At 52.9% G+C, this 19,856-nt stretch overlaps 1 protein-coding gene and 1 long non-coding RNA gene across 3 annotated transcripts in view; one reads left to right on the top strand and one right to left on the bottom strand.

The window, feature by feature from the left end:
* The window catches only part of Ryr1 (ryanodine receptor 1), a 111,893-nt gene that overhangs the window by 56,953 nt on the left and 35,084 nt on the right, over nucleotides 1-19,856 (top strand). The window contains 20 exon segments of the mRNA XM_078032113.1: nucleotides 90-328; nucleotides 3,970-4,051; nucleotides 4,687-4,817; nucleotides 6,082-6,414; nucleotides 7,301-7,541; nucleotides 9,648-9,735; nucleotides 9,840-9,932; nucleotides 10,392-10,406; nucleotides 11,595-11,765; nucleotides 13,211-13,270; nucleotides 13,527-13,664; nucleotides 14,071-14,183; nucleotides 14,354-14,450; nucleotides 14,677-14,783; nucleotides 16,020-16,071; nucleotides 16,193-16,261; nucleotides 17,575-17,674; nucleotides 17,993-18,072; nucleotides 18,165-18,241; nucleotides 19,330-19,403. Of these exon segments, the coding sequence (XP_077888239.1) occupies nucleotides 90-328; nucleotides 3,970-4,051; nucleotides 4,687-4,817; nucleotides 6,082-6,414; nucleotides 7,301-7,541; nucleotides 9,648-9,735; nucleotides 9,840-9,932; nucleotides 10,392-10,406; nucleotides 11,595-11,765; nucleotides 13,211-13,270; nucleotides 13,527-13,664; nucleotides 14,071-14,183; nucleotides 14,354-14,450; nucleotides 14,677-14,783; nucleotides 16,020-16,071; nucleotides 16,193-16,261; nucleotides 17,575-17,674; nucleotides 17,993-18,072; nucleotides 18,165-18,241; nucleotides 19,330-19,403 (2,360 nt within the window).
* Nucleotides 15,470-19,805, bottom strand: LOC144370824 (uncharacterized). Of its 2 annotated transcripts, none has more exons than XR_013430789.1 (3): nucleotides 17,878-19,805; nucleotides 17,136-17,275; nucleotides 15,470-16,201 (listed from the first exon to the last, which is right to left on the bottom strand). It is a non-coding gene; the product is annotated as an uncharacterized LOC144370824 (long non-coding RNA). The 2 variants fall into 2 exon arrangements; XR_013430790.1 differs by having other exon boundaries at nucleotides 17,140-17,275.

The following is a 19,856-nucleotide window of genomic DNA, read 5'->3' as shown; positions in this document are numbered from 1 at the left end:
ACCCGCTGCCATCCTGCGCCAGCCCCTGCCCTTCACACCCTCCACATGGAGACTTTCTTCCTAGAGCCGGGTCCCCGCTTCCCCCCTAGGACGGTGATGAAGTCAGGCCCCGAGATCGTCAAGGCCGGCCTGCGCTCCTTCTTCGAGAGCGCCTCGGAGGACATCGAGAAGATGGTGGAGAACCTGCGGCTGGGCAAGGTGTCGCAGGCGCGCACGCAGGTCAAGGGCGTGGGCCAGAACCTCACCTACACCACGGTGGCCCTGCTGCCCGTCCTCACCACCCTCTTCCAGCACATCGCCCAGCACCAGTTCGGAGACGACGTCATCCGTAAGGGGCGGGCGGGGGTCCATCACAGGGGGCGGCCAGAGTCCCCAGCTCATGGTCATTGAGTCCCTTAGGATGTGCGTTAAGCTGCTCTGACCCAAGACCCCAAGTCACTAGAACCTGGAAAATCTAGAAACTTCTTTCTCATCTAACGGTGACTTGAAAGTGGGTCACAGGGTCAGAAATCCAGGCCCCTTCCCTCTCACGGCTCTGCCTTCTGTGAAATGTTGCCGTTCCAAGGTGGCCCGCCATCACGTCCCTCTAGGCAGCGGGAGAGGAAGTAGATATGGAGCCTGTGCCCGGGGAGGCTGTTGGGGGAGGCCCCGCTGCTGGGAGCCCGGCTTCCAACCAGCTTCTCCTGAGCCGCATCCCCAGCCCCGCTTCGGTTCTTTTAAAGGAACAACCTAGAAGCAGCCCTGTCGCTTCTGCTTATGTCAGACTAGTCAGAACGTGGCACTTAGCCACCTGTCACCGCCAAGGAGACTGGGAAAGAGGCCTTCGTTCCTGGAGGTCATGTGTTGAGCTCAACATGGGGGGTCTCTGTGAGAAAGAAGGTAGGGGCAGGGCTGGGAGTCGGAGAGCAGCATCTTTCATGTTTGTCCGGCCATGGGACACACGTGGGTGTGACATAGTCGAGACTGTGTTGTGTGGGACACAGAACGTGCGACATGCAGTGTGGTGTCTCTGAGACATAGGAAGGCCAGGTGGCTTGACATGACACTCTGTGGGCAGGGATTCAAAAGAGCCTTTTAAGATGTGGCTGGGAGCAGGGTGGCACCAGGGGGATGGCAGAAGGGGCAGGGGAGAGACACTCGGAGGTGGGGAAGACAGGCTAGGGAAGGGAGGTGTCCAGAATGAGACCTGGGACTGGGGCCTGGGGACAGTGGGTCCTCTATAGAGCTGGGAAGATGGGGCCAGTTTGGGGAGACGCTGAAGTCGGTTTGGGACACAGGGTTATGAAGGGCCTCGGGGACACTAAGGGAGGGCTGTCCAGTTAAGGAGCATAGGGCCAGTGGGCTTTGGGGACCAAGGGATAGTGAGGCCCTGTGCTCACTGTTTATTTGAAATTTCAGTCGGTTGCTAAACAGGTTGGTGGCACCTGCCTGTAATCCCAGCCACTCGGGAGTCTGATGTGGGAGGATCACAGGTTTGAGGCCAGCCTCAGCAATTTAGAGAGACCCTGTCTCAAAATTTTTAAATATTTTTATAAATGGCTGAGAATGGAGCTCAGTGGTAAAGCACCCTTGGACTTTATCCTTAGTGTGTGTGTGTGTGTCTGTCTGTCTGTCTGTCTGTCTGTCTCTCTCTCTCTCTCTCTCTCTCTCTTTCACACACACACACACACACACACACACACACACACACACACACACCTATTGAAAAATGGAAGAAAGGTAGCACTTGGATGGCATTCTTCCCCAGGTCCAGCTTTTTATTTTAAACTTTTAAAAAATACAAAAAAGTCAAAAAGAAGAGTTTTCACCTCCTCGTCCCCTTTCACTGCACTGGTGAAAGTATCCACAAAATTTTTGAAGTTCTGAATGTAAGTCGCACCTCATGTCTGAATGCTGAGGCTGTGCGTCCCGGAACCAGACCTTCCACCGTGACCCCAGCATCACCATCACCAACCTGATCACGTGAAAGACCCCTGTCACCCACACAATGTCTGTGGCTTATTTTTGTTTGTTTGTTTGAGGCGGAGCCTCCATGTGTTGCCCAAGCTGGTCTCCGTTTCCTGGGTCCCAGTGTTCCTCCTACCTCAGCCTCCCAGGTAGCTGAGAGCCACCACATCTGGCTTGTCTGTGTTTTTTTTTATTTATTTAAAAAAGTCAGATTTAAAAAAATATTCATAAAAGTCAATATTGAGAGTAAGGCGAGTATGCAGCATTTAAAGGATTATGAAGTAAAACCTCCTGTGTATTTTAGGAGATTGAAGGGACTTGAAAATGAAGAGGAGACCGAAAACAACACTATAAAGGAAATGCTCAATATTTCAAGTGTTTTTAAGTTGATGTGCTGTAAGAAAAAAGGTCATTCCTAACTATAAGAGTGAGCTGTAACTATTTTAAAAAATATATATATATATATATTAGTTGTAGTTAAACACAGTACCTTTATTTTATTTATTTACATTTTTTAAAGAGAGAGAGAATTTTTTAATATTTTTTAGTTTTTGGTGGACACAACATCTTTATTTTTTTAAATTTTTTTTTAATGTGGTGTTGAGGATCGAACCCAGCACCCCGTGCACACCAGGCGAGCATGCTACCACTTGAGCCACATCCCCACTTTTATGTGGTGCTGAGGATCAAACCCAGGGCCTCGCACTTGCTAGGCGAGCGCTCTGCCACTGAGCCACAACCCCAGTCCCGAGCTGTAATTAATTTTAAATACATATCTGATTTCAAAATTTTTTAAATGTAAATAATTTGCCTGTGACATTTACGACATCCAGTATATATGGAGGAAGAAAGCAAGAGAGAGAGAAAGAGGGGAAATATGCAAATATCAGATTGAATCATATGTATGTGAATTCTTTCATGCATTTGATACTTTTTCTAAACAATAGATAACGAATAATTTGTGTTTTGTGTTATTACACTTTCTACCACTAGTATTCCTTCCATTAATATCACTATTTTTGCCATTTATATTGATATGAGTATATTGTATTAAATAGTATCTCCCACTTTTAAAAAAGTCAGAATCCTGTCAAGTTTGGTTATATTGCTGTAGCCTTTTTTTTTAAAGATCTTTTTTTATATGGACACAATATCTTTATTTATTTTAATGTTGTGCTGAGGATTGAACCCAGTGCCTCACATGTGCAAAGCAAGCGCTCTGCCACTGAGTTACAACCCCAGCGCCCCCCCCCTTTTTTTTAACTAAGTTGCTGAACCCACAATCCTCCTGCCTCAGCCTCCTAAGCCACTGGGATTACAGGCGTGCTCCACCACACCTGGCCTCTGTAGCCTCTTTTTAAATCTAGGACAGCCCCTCCTCTTTTGACCTCATGACATTTGTGAAGTCAGTGAGGGTCTTCAGTGGCCTTCTGGGAGGTAGGTGGACAACCCGAAATTGTAGCCAGGCTTCATGTGTATTTGCATTTTTCTGAAGGAGGTGCTTTCATCAGAAATCTAAGGAAAAACCAGTTAGCCTTTACTGAGGGTCTACTACGTGTCCTGTTCTAATTATTTGTCAAGAGTTAATTCATTTGGCTTGGTGCGGTGGTGCATGCTTGTAATCCCAGCAACTTGGGAGGCTGAGGCAGGAGGATGTGAGTTCAAAGCCAACCTCAGCAATTTAGGGAGGCCCTAAGCAGATCAGCAAGACCCTCTCTCTAAATAAAATATTAAAAGGGTTGGGGATGTGACTCAGTGGAAGAGTGCCCCTGAGTTCAATCCCCCACGCCAAAAAAAAAAAAAAAAAAAGGAATTAATTCATTTGGTCTCACAGCCACCCCATGGCGAAGGTGCTAGGGAAGGTACTGTAATTATCCCCACTTTACAGATAAGGAAATGAGCCAAGAGTTGGTCCTTGCTCATGTCCCAAGAGCAGGCTGCCACTATGGCCCCTGCTCTTCCCCACTGCTTGATCTCCCTGGTATGGCAGCACACCCCAGACCTAGCCCCTCTCTCCCTCAGTGGATGACGTCCAGGTCTCTTGCTACCGAACGCTGTGCAGTATCTACTCTCTGGGAACCACCAGGAACCCCTATGTGGAAAAGTAAGAAAAAAAGTGACACAGTTTGGGGCTGGGGTGGGCACTGTGAGGCTGGAGGGGAAGGGAGGCAGCCCGGGAGACAATGGGGGTTTAAGCAAAAAAGGAGAGGGGCTGGGGCTGGGGCTCAGTGGCAGAGCACTTGCCTAGCGTGTGTGAGACACTGGGTTCAATGCTCAGCACTGCATATAAATAAATAAAATCAAGGTCCATTGACAACTAAAAATATATTTTTTAAAAAGAGAGAAATGTTCAAAATCTTCAACAAGTAGTCAGTATCCATGCCAGCTGCAGTTTCCCAAGATGGCCACTTGAGGGCGCTCAGGAGAATGCCAGCTATGGAGGCTGCTGGATCTGAGGCCTATGGGAGTAGGCACTGGCAGGGCAGGGTGCCTGGGTGCTTCCTGCTGGGGATCAAGCTTGCTATGGGGAACCCGGGGAAACTGGAGCAGCACACAGGAGCCACAGCATGCCGAGGGCCAGTGGGGGGGACCGTTTCAACCAGAACAGAAGTCCCTCCTAGGGACACTGCTGCTGGAGTGTGCTGGTGGCTTGTGGGAGGGGTGCTTCTGTGCAGGATGGGCTTGGGACCCAGGACCCCGAGGAGGCACTTGGGAACTACACACAGCCCTCTCTTCTAGGCTGCGGCCAGCCCTCGGGGAGTGCCTGGCCCGCCTGGCAGCGGCCATGCCCGTGGCGTTCCTGGAGCCTCAGCTGAACGAGTACAACGCCTGCTCTGTCTACACCACCAAGTCTCCCCGGGAGCGGGCCAGTGAGTCGGTGGGGTCAGAGCAGCGGTGGGAGTTGCGTCCTACCCAGCACGGGGCTCAGGGAAAGCCCCCTTGGGAATAGATGCCTCCCAAATCTGGGCTGTGAGGGGCTAAGCATTCCTCAGGGTGGGGGTCTCCCATCATGGGGCCCTGGCTTGTGCTGCAGGCCTGTTCCCAGGCTGTTACAGGGGGAGCATTAGGAGGCCAAAGAGGGAATTTGGAGCCAGGGGGTTTATTTTAGAAGTGGTAAAATATGAGGTCAATGGGACTTTCCAAAGCTCACTTTGGGTGAGGGGCACGTGGGTGTGAGAGCATTAGGGAAAGCATGGGTTCATTCATTCAATATTTACTCATTTAACAAATATTTATGGAGCACCCACGAGGGATGAGGCACTGTCCTAGGCACCTGAAATTCTCATGAATATCCTGAGAATCATTGTCAACAGCCTGGGCATTGATGAGGCCTCGTGGATGAAGCGGCTTGCTGGTGGGAGGGGGCACGAGCCTAAGTTCTGTATACCTCCTGAAGTCCCAATCTAGAGGTTGGACTGAGGTATGGGTCTCAGGAATAGAAGTTCCAGACAGGAAACTTGTTCCTTGAGTCACTACTGTAATCCTAATACCATGTCTCGCCCATGGCAGCCAAAAAAGTGAGCCATGGACCATGTGTTTCAGGGGACAGAATGGGGGTGGGATTTAGGAGACAGGGTTGGAGGGATCAGCTGGGTGAGATGGTCCTCGCCTGTAACCTCAGCTACTCGGGAGGCTGAAGCAGGGGACCAAGGGTGTGAGGCCAACCTAGACAACTTAGTGAGACTCTGTCTCAGAATTTTAAAAGGGGACTGGGGATGCAGCTCAGTAGTAGACATTTGCCTACAGACACAGAGACACGGGCCCTGTTTTGATCCTAAAAAGCACCACAAAAAAAAAAAAAAAAAAGTGGGGCTAACCTGGGCTGGAAGGGAGCTGTTTTGGAGTTTGCTACCCAGCAGGAGTGCAGTGTGGGAGATATTAGAAGTGAAGGTTTCTAGAATTTGGGTGCAATTTCAGGGAATGGACCAGTTTGGGAGTGTGTTTTCGGGCCACTGAGTGTCAAGGTCAGGGTGTGAGAGGTGGTGGGTTGGAGGGTGGGATCAGAGGAATGGAGACTGGGAGACTAGTGCAGGTGGGTGGCAGTTCAGTGGTAGCTGATGTGTTTTAGGGAGGTCGGGACACTGAGGTCCGGGGTGATGTGTTGGCATGCCCTGACCTCTCTCTGTACCCCAGTCCTGGGGCTCCCCAACAGTGTGGAGGAGATGTGTCCTGATATCCCGGTGCTGGAACGGCTTATGGCAGAAATCGGGGGGCTGGCTGAGTCCGGGGCCCGCTACACAGAGATGCCACACGTCATTGAAGTCACGCTGCCCATGCTGTGCAGCTACCTGCCTCGCTGGTGGGAACGCGGCCCTGAGGCGCCCCCTCCTGCGCTGCCCGCCGGCGCCCCCCCACCCTGTACAGCTGTCACCTCTGACCACCTCAACTCCCTGTTGGGGAATATCCTGAGAATCATCGTCAACAACCTGGGCATTGACGAGGCCTCGTGGATGAAGCGGCTCGCTGGTGGGTGGGGGCACGAGGCCTCTGGGGGAGGCCAGCGTGCCGGGGTCCCTGGACCAGATAGTCTGAGAGGGAGATCTGGGGACCCGTGGCCTTGTGGGAGTTGGGAGGAGTCAGAGTGTAGGTTTTCCCGGGTCAAAGGCCAGGGGTCAGAAACGGGTTCACAGGGTCCACAGGGTCTGGGATGGATGACTGGGTCCCTGGATCCCTCCACATTGGATTCTGAATTTCTGGAGCTTTGGAGGAGGATAGGTCAGAGGTTAGGAGCTGAGTCAGAAGCCTGAGTTCTTTATACCGAGGATCAGAAGACTAGATCAGGTGTTGGGGTCCCTGATATGAACAGTTAGGGTTCTAGGTCAGAGGTCCAGAGATCGGTCTTTAAATTGTTGGGATTCCTGGGTCAGAAATTCCCTGTAGAAGTTCTGTGTTGTGAATTGGGTTTTAGATTGGAGTCAAACTGGGGATCGGGGGTGGATTGGAGGTCAGGGTCAGAGATCAGGGTCTCTGTAAGAAGCCAGGGGTCCCAGTCAGAAATCAGAGTAAGAACAAGGTGTGGGCCAGGTCAGAGGTTGGAGTCACGCTGGTTAAGGGTAAGACACCAGGTTAGGATTTAGTTTGCGGGGTTCAGAGGTCAGAGACTCTGTCAGGCTGGGGTCACAGGACAGGGACTGGGTCACAGGTTCAGTTCAGGGATCCTGGTTAGGATTAGCATTCTGGGCTATGACAGAGGTCAGGGGTGAGGTGGGGGATGGGATCGGAAAATCCTGGGGTACAAAGCCCGGCTCAGGTTTGGGACGATGTATAGATCAGCAGTCACGGGCTGAGAATGGAGGTGAGGGGCTGTGTCGGAGGTCAGAGGTCGGGTGCGAGTGACCCCTCGCCCCTGCAGTGTTCGCGCAGCCCATCGTGAGCCGCGCCAGGCCCGAACTCCTGCGCTCGCACTTCATCCCCACCATCGGGCGACTGCGCAAGCGCGCGGGGAAGGTGGTGGCGGAGGAGGAGCAGCTGCGCCTGGAGGCCAAGGCCGAAGCCGAGGAGGGCGAGCTCCTGGTGCGCGACGAGTTCTCGGTGCTCTGCCGGGACCTCTACGCCCTCTACCCGCTGCTCATCCGCTATGTGGACAATAACAGGTCAGCGGGTCGCTTCCCTGACCCCACTGGGCCCTCCCTTCCCGACCTGCCCCAAGCTCCTCCAGTCCCCACGGGCCACACTCACCCCTCCTTCTACCTAGGGTTATTAACTCTCTGACCCAGGGTTAGCAAATACCGTTCAACTTCAAGTTGAAAAAGATTCCAATGTTGCATCAAGGGCTTTGTGATTGACTAGTCCTGTCTGCCACGGGAGCAGAAATGGGGAGTAGTGGTGTGTGCGCAGCATAAGTGCCAGGAATTGATTAAACTTGAACTGTTATCAATTGCTGCTTAACTTTTACTAGCAAAATATGCTTAAATAAACAGCAGCTTACCCTGGCCTGTTCTTAGGAATAGAGAGCTTCTAGAAACCTTCAGTTATAGACATGCTATTGTGTCTGAGGAACAGCACCACTTCCCTACAGGTCTATAAGCTTGGTTCTAGTTTGTTTCTCCCTTTATGTCTAAGGCGAAAAAGAGAAGGCTTGGCGCTCACACCCTGCCCCCAGAAGACTTGATAGGCATGGGTCCTTCCAATCTAAGAAAAAGGCTTTGGTAGCTCATTTCTACCCTCCCCAACACTTTTTTTTGGGGGGGAGGGGTATTGAGATTGAACCCAGGGGCACTTTACCAGTGAGCTACATCCTCAGCCCTTTTTTATTTTTTATTTTGAGACAGGGTCTCACTAAATTACTTAAGGCCTGTCTAAGTTGCAGAGGCTGACCTCCAGCTTTGGATCCAACTACACCTCCTAAATTGCTAGGATTATAGGCCTGCACCACCCACTGCATTCAGCTTTTTTTTTTTAACATAGGAATATATCATAAAAGAATATCTAGTAGTCCCCCATTTAGTTACTTGCAGTCAGAAAATATTAAATGAAAAATTCCAGAATTTTTTAAAAACTCCTAAATTTTAAATTGCACACTCTTCTGAGTAGTAAGAAGAAATCTCTACTGTCCCACTCCATCCTGCCCAGGACATGAATCATTCCTTTGTCCAGTGTATCCATGTTGTATATGCTACCCACCATTAGTAACTCAGTAGCCATCTTGCTTATCAGATTGACAGTCATGGAATAAACACAGTATATAAGAGAGTTTGGGTTATTATTCATGGTTTCAGGCATCCACTGGGAGTTGGATAGCATTCTCTGCAGATAAATATAGTTTGATTTTTTTTAAACTGATCTCCTATGGTTGGAGATTTAGATTGTTTCTGATTTCTCTGTTACTAACAGCATCACAATCTAGCATGTTCTCTATTACTAACATCCTCTTTGTGCTCATGAGTGGGCACTGCTGTATGGTAGGGTGCTAGGAATGGCAGTGAACATTTAAAGGATATGAACAGTGTTCGGTTCATACAATGACAATGGAAGTGGATGGGTCTCACAAACCAGCTCCAGTATAAGAAGCCAGAAAGAAAAAAGAGAGAGAGAAGATAGCCAGGTGCAGAGGCATACACCTGTAATCCTAGCAGCTCAGCAGGCTGAGGCAGGAGGATCGAAAGTTCAAAGCCAGCCTCAGCAACTTAACGAAGCACTAAGCAACTCAGCGAGACCCTGTCTCTAAATAAATTCAAAAAAAGGACTGAAGATGTGGATCAGTTAAGAACCCCTGAGTTCAATCCCTGGTACCAAACAATCAAAAAACAACATATAGCCTATTTATAGTCTATAGTCTATTTATATGATGTTCAAAAATAGACAAATATTAATTGTGTTCTGGACGGCAGATGAGGTCTCCCTTTTAGGAGAAAGAAAGGGACATGACAGAGAGGGAGTGTGAAGATACTCTGGGACTAGAAATGTCCTATCCTTTGTCTAAGTGGTGGACGGTGTTTTCCGTTGTGACAGCTGGCCAGGTGGATACTTATTTACATGTGTGTTGTATATCAGAGAAGAGGTTAGAGAAAGAGAAAGAATTAGAAAAGGAATAGTCACTGAAAATTTGAAAAGTTCATCTGAATGGCCAGATTCCCCTGGTAAACTCCTGGCTTGGCATTGATGTCCCCTGGTCCCTGAGCCTTCCTGAGCGCTCTCTAGGTGGTCCCCTTCCTGGAGATCCTGACCCCCACTTCACCTGCCGCTTCCCCTGACCCCAGGGCGCACTGGCTGACGGAGCCGAATCCCAACGCAGAGGAGCTGTTCAGGATGGTGGGCGAGATCTTCATCTACTGGTCCAAATCCCACGTGAGTCCCCAGCCATGCCACTGTCCTCAGAGAAGCTGCTGTCCACAGGTGCCCTTCCCCCCCCCCACACCCTCTCTGACCCACATCATTGCCTCCCCCACCAGAACTTTAAGCGCGAGGAGCAGAACTTTGTGGTCCAGAATGAGATCAACAACATGTCCTTTCTGACTGCTGACAACAAGAGCAAGATGGCCAAGGTGAGGGCCCTGCTGCGGGGACCAGTGGGGGGAGGAGTGGGGGAGGGGCGGGAGGCGGTGGCGGCCCCAGGGCTCCTGCCTGACCCTCCTCACCATCCTGTCCTGGTCAGAGAGCTGTTCTTAGGGCAGCTCCTCTTGTCCCATCTCCCCTCCCCTCCCCCTCTTCCCTGTCCTCTTCCTCATCTCCCTCCTCCCCTCTCCTTCCTGGTCATCATCGTCCTCCTCCTCTCCCCATTTCCCGCCCCCCTTCCTTCTTCCCCCACCACCCTTCTCAGGATGATGCCCTCCTCAGGGTCATTAAAGAGCAGCCCCCTCCACCCAGGGTCTGGAGATGCCTAGCTAAGGGATGGGTGGCAGGGTGGGCAGAGGAGCTGGGGACTGCCACTTTGGAGTTGGGCTGGGGGTCCTCTGTGGACAGGGGTAACCCTTCTTGTGTCTGTCTGCACCCCGGTGAAGCAGGCGGGAGACGAACAGGTCAGCCCCACATCTGGAACCTTCCGCATGGCTCTTGGCTAAGACCTCCCTCCCCCAACCCCAACCCCAACCTCTCCAGAACCCCTGCCCCTGTTCCTACCCTCTCAGCCCCCAGTCCCCATCCTCCTCTTCCTCCTCCCCAACCCCCCATTCCCTTCCCAATCCTCAGCTTTTGGCAAATTTGTTGGAAAAAGTTTTTTTTGTTTTTGTTTTTGTTACCAAAAAAACAAAAACCAAAAAAAAACCCCAAACTTCAGCTTTCCCCGAAGCATCGTGGGCTGAGGTCAAGGGGAACGGGGCTGGAGAGGCGCATGGTGGGCGAGGCAGCACTCTGTGCGGTGGTGTAAGGCTTGGGCTCTGGACTCAGACAGACTTGGGTTAGACTCCTGTGTTGGTAGTGAGTTGTGTGACTTTGGCCAAGTGTTCTCTCTCAAGCCTCTGGTGGCATCCAGCCAGTGGCCCCCAGCGTCTGGGCTCTGCGAGGCCTCAGCGAAATGCATGTGTGCCCTTCAGCAGTGCCTGGCACTTGGGTCATGCTCCGTGTTGCCAGCCGGCGTGGATGTGGCTCTGGCCGCAGCTTGTCCCCAGAGCTTCTCACTGGCATGACGGGAGTGGCCCTGGCCAGGGTCTGCATCCAAGGCTCCAGAACACGGCTGTGGGACTCTGTGTCCCGTGTTTCTGCTTCCAGATCCCTCGGGATCTCTCTTGCGCCTTCTGTCCCTCATCTCCTTGTTTGTTCCAGTCTCTCTGTGTCTCTTTTTCTTTGAACTTTTCTCGTCTCTTGGGACTCTGGGTGGTCTGCTTCTTTATTTCTTCTCAGGAACTCCATCTTGGAATTTGAAGCGTGGGGCTGGGCATGTGGCTGGGAGAGGGTGTTGTACTGGGACATCTTAGAGGATTCTTGGGGAGGGAACACCAGAAGTTGGGGAAAGCCCAGGATCTGGGACAATCTGGAAGGGCTGGGATTAGAAGTTGGGAATGTGGAATGGGGGCTTGGGTCTGAGAGAGTCTGTGCTCATGGCTAGAAGTCGGAGGTGCAAGATCAGCAAGGTGGGGGTAGAAACGAGGTGGGCTTTGAAGTTGGGGAGGGGCGCCTGGCATCAAGGGTGGGGACTGGAGTGTGGACGCTGAATACAGTTGGGGCTGGAGCAAGGGGCTGGGCTGGGACTGAGCCCTGTGTCCCCACAGTCAGGTGGTTCCGATCAGGAACGCACCAAGAAGAAGCGCCGGGGGGACCGGTACTCTGTGCAGACATCGCTGATCGTGGCCACGCTCAAGAAGATGCTGCCCATCGGCCTGAACATGTGTGCTCCCACTGACCAGGACCTCATGGTGCTAGCCAAAGCCCGCTATGCTCTGGTGCTTATCTAGCAGCCCCCAGCACCCATGGGACCCAGGGACCCTAGTGAACTCCCAGGGCCCTATGGAACCCCTCAGGACCCCACTAAGCCCTCCTCCAGGATGCAGAATACTCACTGAGCCCTCTGGGATGCCCCAGGCTCTCCCCCAGGGTGCTGAGGACCCCACTCGAGATATTGCCAAGGCTCCACATACTTAAGGACCCTAATTAGGAAGCTCTAAAGACCCTCGGGACTCTAATGAGCTCTTAAGAACACTCCCAGAACCTTGCCAAGTCTGCTGAGACCCTGGGTATCCTCTGAGACGCCATAAGCCTCTCTGAGACTACTCTGAGCCCTCTCCAAGACTACCATGGACCCCACCCCCAATGCTTTGGGACCCATTGAACTTCTCATGCCCCCTGCCCTCTCCTGTTCCTCTCAGGAGTGGACCTGTGGGTTCCCACCATGCCCTCCAGCGCACTTCCTCTTGCCTTCAGGCTCCCTGCTGACCCCTCCACTTAGACTCTGTTGAAACCCAAACTGAGCCCCCAAGGACTCTCAGGGGCCCAGTGAACTCCTGTGATCTTCTTAGCCCCTCTTCCCAGGACCACCGCAAACCTCTGCAGACTCCAGTCTCCTAGGCATCAAGAGACCCAGCCCCCAGGTCCTTAAGCCTTCCAGGACCCCAGGGAGGCCTCGCTCACCCCTTGCATGGGACAGCAAGGACAGTCCCCCTCAGGTTCTTCTCAGCTTCAGGAACCCTAAGGACGCCTCCTAGGATTCCTATTACCTTCCCCAGAATTCGCTAAGCCCCTGGCAATTTACTGGCTCCCACCCTGGGGCCTGAAAACCACTGACTTCGCCCCTAGTATCACAAGGACCTCTTTCCTGGGCCTCCCAAATCCCCTTCCCTCGGGACTTCGAGCTTCTTCTAGGACCCAGTGAATCCTGCCAGGACTGCAGAGTCCTCTAGGGCCCTGCGATCGCTCACACTGGTCCTCAGGACTCCCTTCTCGGGACCAGAAGTAACCCCTACCCTGCTGAACCCTCCTTTAGACCCTGTTTAACCAGTGACTTAAGTGACCTGCTTCGTCCCCTATGACCTCTATTGACCTTGCCAATTCCCCTCAAAGCCCTCCTCACCTTTTCTGATCTCAAAAACTGCCCATCCCACCCCAGCCCTCCTCTTCCCGCCCCCAGCCCCTCTTTGGCCTGATTTGACCTTTGATGATATTCTCTGTCACTCTTTCCCTCCTCTCAGACTTTCCGTGAGGACCCTCTCATCCTGACTGTCCCTTCAAGGTGTCCCTATGACCCCTTTGTCCTTCTAGGACACACCACTGCCCACTGCCCTCCTGGGGGTCCTCCCCACACAAACCTCTGGCCAGTCCCGGGGCAGCGGGCCTAGAAGAGGGAGGGTAGGAGCGCTGGCCTCCGAGTGACCCAGCGGGCCTTGTCTTCCAGAAAGACACAGATGAGGAGGTCCGAGAGTTCCTGCAAAACAACCTCAACCTCCAGGGTAAGGTAAGCCTCTCATCGGCCACCAGAAGGTTCCGTCAGACGACAACTGCAATAACAGCCAAAGTTTGAGTGCCTACTGTGTACCAGGCACCGCAGGACCTTAACAGACTCTCACCCAATGGAAGGTTGGCCTTCTGGAGAGGAGACCAGGCAGCCGGGAGGCTGACCCTGCGGGGAGCGCCCTCAGAGAAGCTGGGCTGAGCAAGGAGTGAGCGGGCATGGGAGCTGCCCTCACGCCGGACATCCTTGCTCCCCGCAGGTCGAAGGCTCCCCGTCTCTGCGCTGGCAGATGGCCCTGTACCGGGGCCTCCCGGGCCGCGAGGAGGAAGCCGACGACCCGGAGAAAATCGTGCGCAGAGTGCAGGAGGTGTCTGCGGTGCTCTACCACCTGGACCAGGTGGGTGGGGCGCGAGGGCGACTGCTGAGTGGCCAGACGGTAGTCTGTGGGCGGGGCCAAAGGCTGGCCTTCAGTCTGTGGGCGGGGCCTGCGGCAGTCTGTGGCTGTGGGTGGGACCCGGAGCCTGGAGTGGGAGGCGGGGCTTAGAATGGAAACTTGGATCTACTGGGGGGAGCTGGGGCTGCATCCTGCATCCGGGAGCCAGACGGAGGGCCTCCAGGAGACATCACCCCAAGGATGAAAGTTTAGGCCCAGAGGCAGAGCCAGAACCTTAACTCCGGGTGAAACCAAGATGGTCCCTCAGCGGTGCATGCCACCTGCACGAGGACAGTTTCACCTAGGGCTGGGGGAGGGAATCTGGCCAGGGGCTCGGTCCGGGGACATGACAAACTGCCCCCCTCCGCAGATTGAGCACCCCTACAAGTCCAAGAAGGCCGTGTGGCACAAGCTGTTATCCAAGCAGCGAAGGAGGGCCGTCGTGGCCTGCTTCCGCATGACGCCCCTGTACAACCTGCCCACGTAAGGACCCCCGGCGGGCGGGGAACGCGCCAGGGCAGCACAGGGGCTGAGGGGTCTGGCGGGCAGAGTGCCAACCCCGCGGAGCATGTGGGGGTGGCAGGTGCATGGCCGTTCAGGGGCTGAGGCTGGAGGAAGGCAGGTCTCGGCTAGCGCAGACGTTTGCCCTGCAGGCACCGGGCATGTAACATGTTCCTGGAGAGCTACAAGGCCGCCTGGATCCTGACTGAGGACCACAGCTTTGAGGACCGCATGATAGATGACCTTTCAGTGAGCTGGGGCCTGGGGGCTGCGGGAGCAGGGTTGGATAAGTCCAGGGGAACCCTCCCCACTGAGGGGGATAAAAATGGGAGCTCCTGGCTTGGGTAGAAACAGGGTGTAGGACTGAAGAGAAGTGGGGGGGGGAGCTCCAGAGCAGCAGGGCTATGGGGGAGACTGGAGGGGACTCCAGAAACCCCTCCCCCAAACCCCAAACCAAGCCCTCTCCCTCCCCCAGAGAGCTGGGGAGCAAGAGGAGGAGGAGGAGGAAGTGGAGGAGAAGAAGCCAGATCCCCTGCACCAGCTGGTCCTGCACTTCAGTCGCACTGCCCTGACTGAAAAGAGGTGGGGACCCTGCCCAGCTTCAGAAATGGCCTCCACCTGGGAGTGTGGCCCAAGCTCCTTTCTCATGGGGCCTGCCAAAATAGAGTGACCACAAGCGTACATCCTATGCTCACAAGATGGCTGCTGCACTTCCAGGCATCATAGCCACATGCCGTGTCCTATGAAAGACCTGGAGTCTGACCTTTTATGACACTTTGCTAGGCAGGGCCACCCTGTACCACTGTGCAAGCTGGACATGTCCCAAGATTGTCTCATCTGACAGTTCACATCCCAGACAATGTGGGTTTAATAGACTTTCCTAGAAGAAAAATGTCGTGTTTGAACTAAATCAGGATGTTTTGAAAAAAAATGACAACTTTCCGACTGTATTATAAACAATTAATTCTCACAGGGATCCACAGGAAGTGGTGGCTTTTTCTAGTTCACTTGAAGCTTTCATTCATATGGGCTAATGAGTCTCAGGAATAAATGGTAGCAAGGGGGCTACTGATAATGATGATAATAACAGTAACCGGAGGCGACATTTATGAAGTGCTTATTATGTGTCAGGCATCCTGCTAAGCACTTGCCGTGTGTGTGTGTGTGTGTGTGTGTGTGTGTGTGTGTGTGTGTGTGCGTGTGTATGTGCTCACTTAATCTTCAAACTCTGAGGTAGACATACTAACTCCTTTTTGTAGATGAGGAAATGGAGGCACAGGGATTTATTTTTCTCATAAATATGAGGTCAGAAGCAGCAGGACAGTCAGGAGCTGGAAAATGGCACAGTGATAGTAAAAGGACCCAGGCTCTTCCTCACTTCTTGCTCTGCCATCTTAGCTTGTGTCTTATGGTCACCAAATAGATGCTCCAGCTCCATGCATCACAACTACATGCCAGTCAGAAAGAAAGGGAAAGGCTTTTTTCCTTTAAGCAAGACTTCAGGTCTTTTTATCCAGCAACGGAAGCTCTCTCTGACTTCTCCACGTGTCTCATTGGCCAGCATTCTGACCTCAGGCCACTGCTAGTTGAAAGGGCCACTGGGAAGTCAAGGAGGCTGAGGCAGAGGATCACAAGTTCAAAGCCAGCCTCAGCAACAGCGAGGCCCTGTCTCTAAATAAAATATTAAAAAGGGCTGGGGATTGGCTCAGTGGTTAAGTGCTCCGGAGTTCAATCCCTAGGACCAAAAAAGAGGGGGGAACAAAAAAGAATAGGAGTCCCCTCCACTGGCCCTGACTGTCTCCTTGCTCACCTCCTCAGCAAACTGGACGAGGATTACCTGTACATGGCGTACGCGGATATCATGGCAAAGGTGAGGCCCTCTCACCAGCCAGGGCAGGCGCCCTGCTCCCCAGCTGCAGTGCCTGTTCACTCACAATGGGGAGTGGATGGGGTTCTCCTCTCACCACCCCTTCGCTGATGTCCCTTCCCAGAGCTGCCACCTGGAGGAGGGAGGGGAGAGCGGTGAGGCTGAGGAAGAGGAGGCTGAGGTTTCCTTTGAGGTAGGTGGGACCAGGAGGTCCTAGAGGGAGGGTTGGGGGACCCTGGCTGTAGTCGTCTCCCATTCATTCAGCATGTGACCATGTTCTTAGGGACATGGTGGTGACCAAGCCAACCCACTGGGGAGACAGACACATCAACCAAGAGTAACAGCGCAGGGTATTTCCCATGGGACAGAGGTGTGGGGGCAGTGGAGGGGTCCAGGGGCTCAAAGGTGTCCAGCAGCCCAGGCAAGTGCTCGGCCCAGCCTATAGGAGGGCATCAGGGAGGGCTTCTCAGAGGAGGAGGGGTCCAAGCAGAAGGACAAAGGGAATGTGCCGCGGAAGAATAGGAGACCCACGTTCCAGGCAGAGGGACAGTATATGCAAGGCCAGACAGAGGGGAGAGGAGAGGAGATTAGACGTGCAGCCGGCCAACCCGTTAACATTTGCTCCAGTCTCTTAACTTTTCTTATATCAGAGTCCCCTCTGGCATCTGGCAAAGTGATTCTCAGAATCATGTTTTTAAATGTGTGAAACAGCCAGGGGCAGTGGCACATGCCCGTAATCCTAGCAGCTCTAGAGGCTGAGGCAAGAGGACCTCAAGTTCAAAGCCAGCGTCAGCAATTTAGTGAGGCGCTAAGCAACTCACTGAGACCCTGTCTCTGAATAAAATACAAAAAGGGCTGGGGAGGTGGCTCAGTGGTTAAGCGCTTGCGTTTAATCCTCAGTACAAAAAATAAATAAGTGAATAAATAAAGTATAAAGTAAACACATATCAGAGGAAACAGATACGAAACAGTCATGAAGATATTTGGAAATTAAGGGGGTGATTTCATAATACGTGCACTTCTTTATTCATCCGTCCAATGACAAGATCTAGCAGTGGGTCCGGTACCTACTGTTCTTGCGAAGTACTGATGAATGTAAGTGACATTTCAAGATGTCTGTAGCAACAAGAATGTGACGCAGAAACATGAGTCTTCTTGGTGACAAAACCACAGGTTCTGCAAACACTGCTATGATTAGCGGCGTCATCTGTAATGGAAAGAGATGATGAGTTTCCCTTAGAGGGTGGTGAACATGAACGCGGGACTCTTGTTATCACCAAAGTCCACAGATGCCCTGGACTCTTATCTAATGACTCTCTGGCAGTTTCTGGGCCCAGGCTAAGGCTGCTCCATGTCCAGCCCTGATGCCTGTAGACCTTGCCCTAGGCCCAGCCGTGCTAGGGTGGGCGGGGCTGGAGCAGGGAGAGCAGGGTGAGGCTGAGGCTGAGAGGGAAGGGCTAGGCCTGGAGCTCAGGCTCAGTGACCCACTGTCTGCTGTCCACGCAGGAGAAGGAGATGGAAAAGCAGAGGCTGCTGTACCAGCAGTCCCGCCTGCACAACCGTGGGGCCGCAGAGATGGTGCTCCAGATGATCAGCGCCTGCAAAGGTGCGCACCTGCAGCAAGCACAGGGACTCTGCGCACACCCACCTGTCCGGCTCTCTCCAGCGCCCTGTTCCCTGTGGACCCAGCACATACACTTGGCCATCATGGCATGCCTAGGATTTGCACTCACACCCAGCCCTTCCAAGTTCCCCTTGCACATTTGCCATGTGATTTCCCGCCCATCCTTCAGTCGCCACGGCCCCTACCTTGCTTGGCACACAGCTCCACCGGCTGCTCTCCCATCCCTGCAACGCTGCCTTCTGGTGGGTGGTGCCCCCAAGCGGGGTGGACCATCTTTTGCCTCTCCTCTACTCCCTCCAGGAGAGACAGGGGCCATGGTGTCCTCCACCCTGAAGCTGGGCATCTCCATCCTCAACGGAGGCAATGCTGACGTGCAGCAGGTAACCAAGGTGCAGGAACTTGGGAGGAGGGCTAAGAGGTGGGAGTGTCCCATGTGACCCTCAGGCCCCCTCCCATACCGCTCCCTCTGCAGAAAATGCTGGATTATCTGAAGGACAAGAAGGATGTTGGCTTCTTCCAGAGTATCCAGGCGCTGATGCAAACATGCAGGTAGGGATGCGGCTCAGTGGTTAAGTGTCCCTGGGTAAAATCCCCAGTACCCAGCTCCGCCCCCATGAGAGAGAGAGAGAGAGAGAGAGAGAGAGAGAGAATGAGAATGAATACTAGAGGGACGTAGCCACTCAACGTGGATAGCTGCGCAATTCACAGTAGCCAAGCCGAGGAACCAGCCTCCGTGCCTGTCAACAGACAAATGGATAAAGAAAATGTCACACACACACACACACACACACACACACACACACACAATGGAGTTTACTCAGCTGTAAAGAAAAATGAAATTATGGCATTTGCTAGTAAATGGATGGAACTAGAGAACATGATGCTGAGTGAAATAAGCCAGACCCAACTCAAGGATCGAATGTTTTCTCTCATGGGCAAAAACTAGACCAAAATAAGGGGGGAAAGGAGAGAGATAAAAGGGGGAAGGAATCCCAGGAAAACAGAGAAGAGGTCAGTGGAGTTGAGGGGGGGGGATGGGAGAGGGGAAGAGTGGCAGAAACTTTCCCATGTGCCTGTGTGAACATGGCAGTGACCTCTACCTTTATGTATGTCCATGAGGCATTGATTATAAAAACTACAAACAGAAGAAAGATCAGTGGAATAGAGGGAAGGGAACAGTGGAGGGAAGGGTGAAGGAGTGGGCACTAACCGGAACGGGTTATATTCCATGCCTGTGTAATTGTGTCAGAATGAATCCCAAGGTAATGGATATTTATAATGAACTCATGAAAATATAAAAGAGTGAGTTGAACTGCAGGGGGCGCTGACGCACGTCTGTAATCCCAGATGTGCTTCTCAGGAGGCTGGAGCAGGAGGATCACAAGTTCAAGGATAGCCTGGGCAACTTGAGGGGACCGTGTCCCAGAATTAAAAAAAAAAAAAAAAAAGCTGAGACTGTAGCTCAGCGGGAGAGCAACCCTGACCTCCATCCCTGGTTCCAAAACCCACCAACCAAACAACAACAACAAAACAGGAATGAGTTGTGTTATAGATTCTGGGCAGTGGACCGAAGGTTGTGGAGGGTCCAAGGGGACTCAGTGTCCTCACATTCTTGCCGTCGTCCTTTCTTTCCTCAGTGTCCTGGATCTCAATGCCTTTGAGAGACAGAACAAGGCGGAGGGGCTGGGCATGGTGAACGAGGACGGAACTGGTGAGACCCTCTCTCGGGCTGCCCTCTCCCTGGGAAGTCCTCCCTCAGGAAGCCCCTCCCATCCGCGACCACCGCCCAGAGTTCCCTGCCCCTAAGACACCCCCTTCCCGAGAGCTCCCTTGGGTTCCTCCCTGCTGGGGCCCCCTCTTAGCTTCCCGTTCCTCCAGGGTTGTCCCCCGTGGTCCCCACCCCTGGGTGTCATTCTGTCCTGTGTTCTCTCACTCATCACACACGGCCCCGCCCTCTTCGTGCCCCAGTCTCATGCCCTGGTTGCTGTTCTCTCATTAATGTCCCTAATCCGGGTTAATGGAGTCTCCTCTTTGCTGTGTTTTGACGTGTCTAACCTTCTCCCTGACCTCGCCTCCTGCCTATCCATCTCCACCTGTCCTCCCCCTCCCTCCCCTCCCCCCCCTCGGCTTTTACCCTCCTTTCCTACTCTTGTTCTTGCTAATC

Source organism: Ictidomys tridecemlineatus, chromosome 15, assembly GCF_052094955.1.
Source record: "Ictidomys tridecemlineatus isolate mIctTri1 chromosome 15, mIctTri1.hap1, whole genome shotgun sequence".
Classification (NCBI taxonomy): domain Eukaryota; kingdom Metazoa; phylum Chordata; class Mammalia; order Rodentia; family Sciuridae; genus Ictidomys; species Ictidomys tridecemlineatus.
This window is presented reverse-complemented; position numbering and strand designations above follow the sequence as displayed.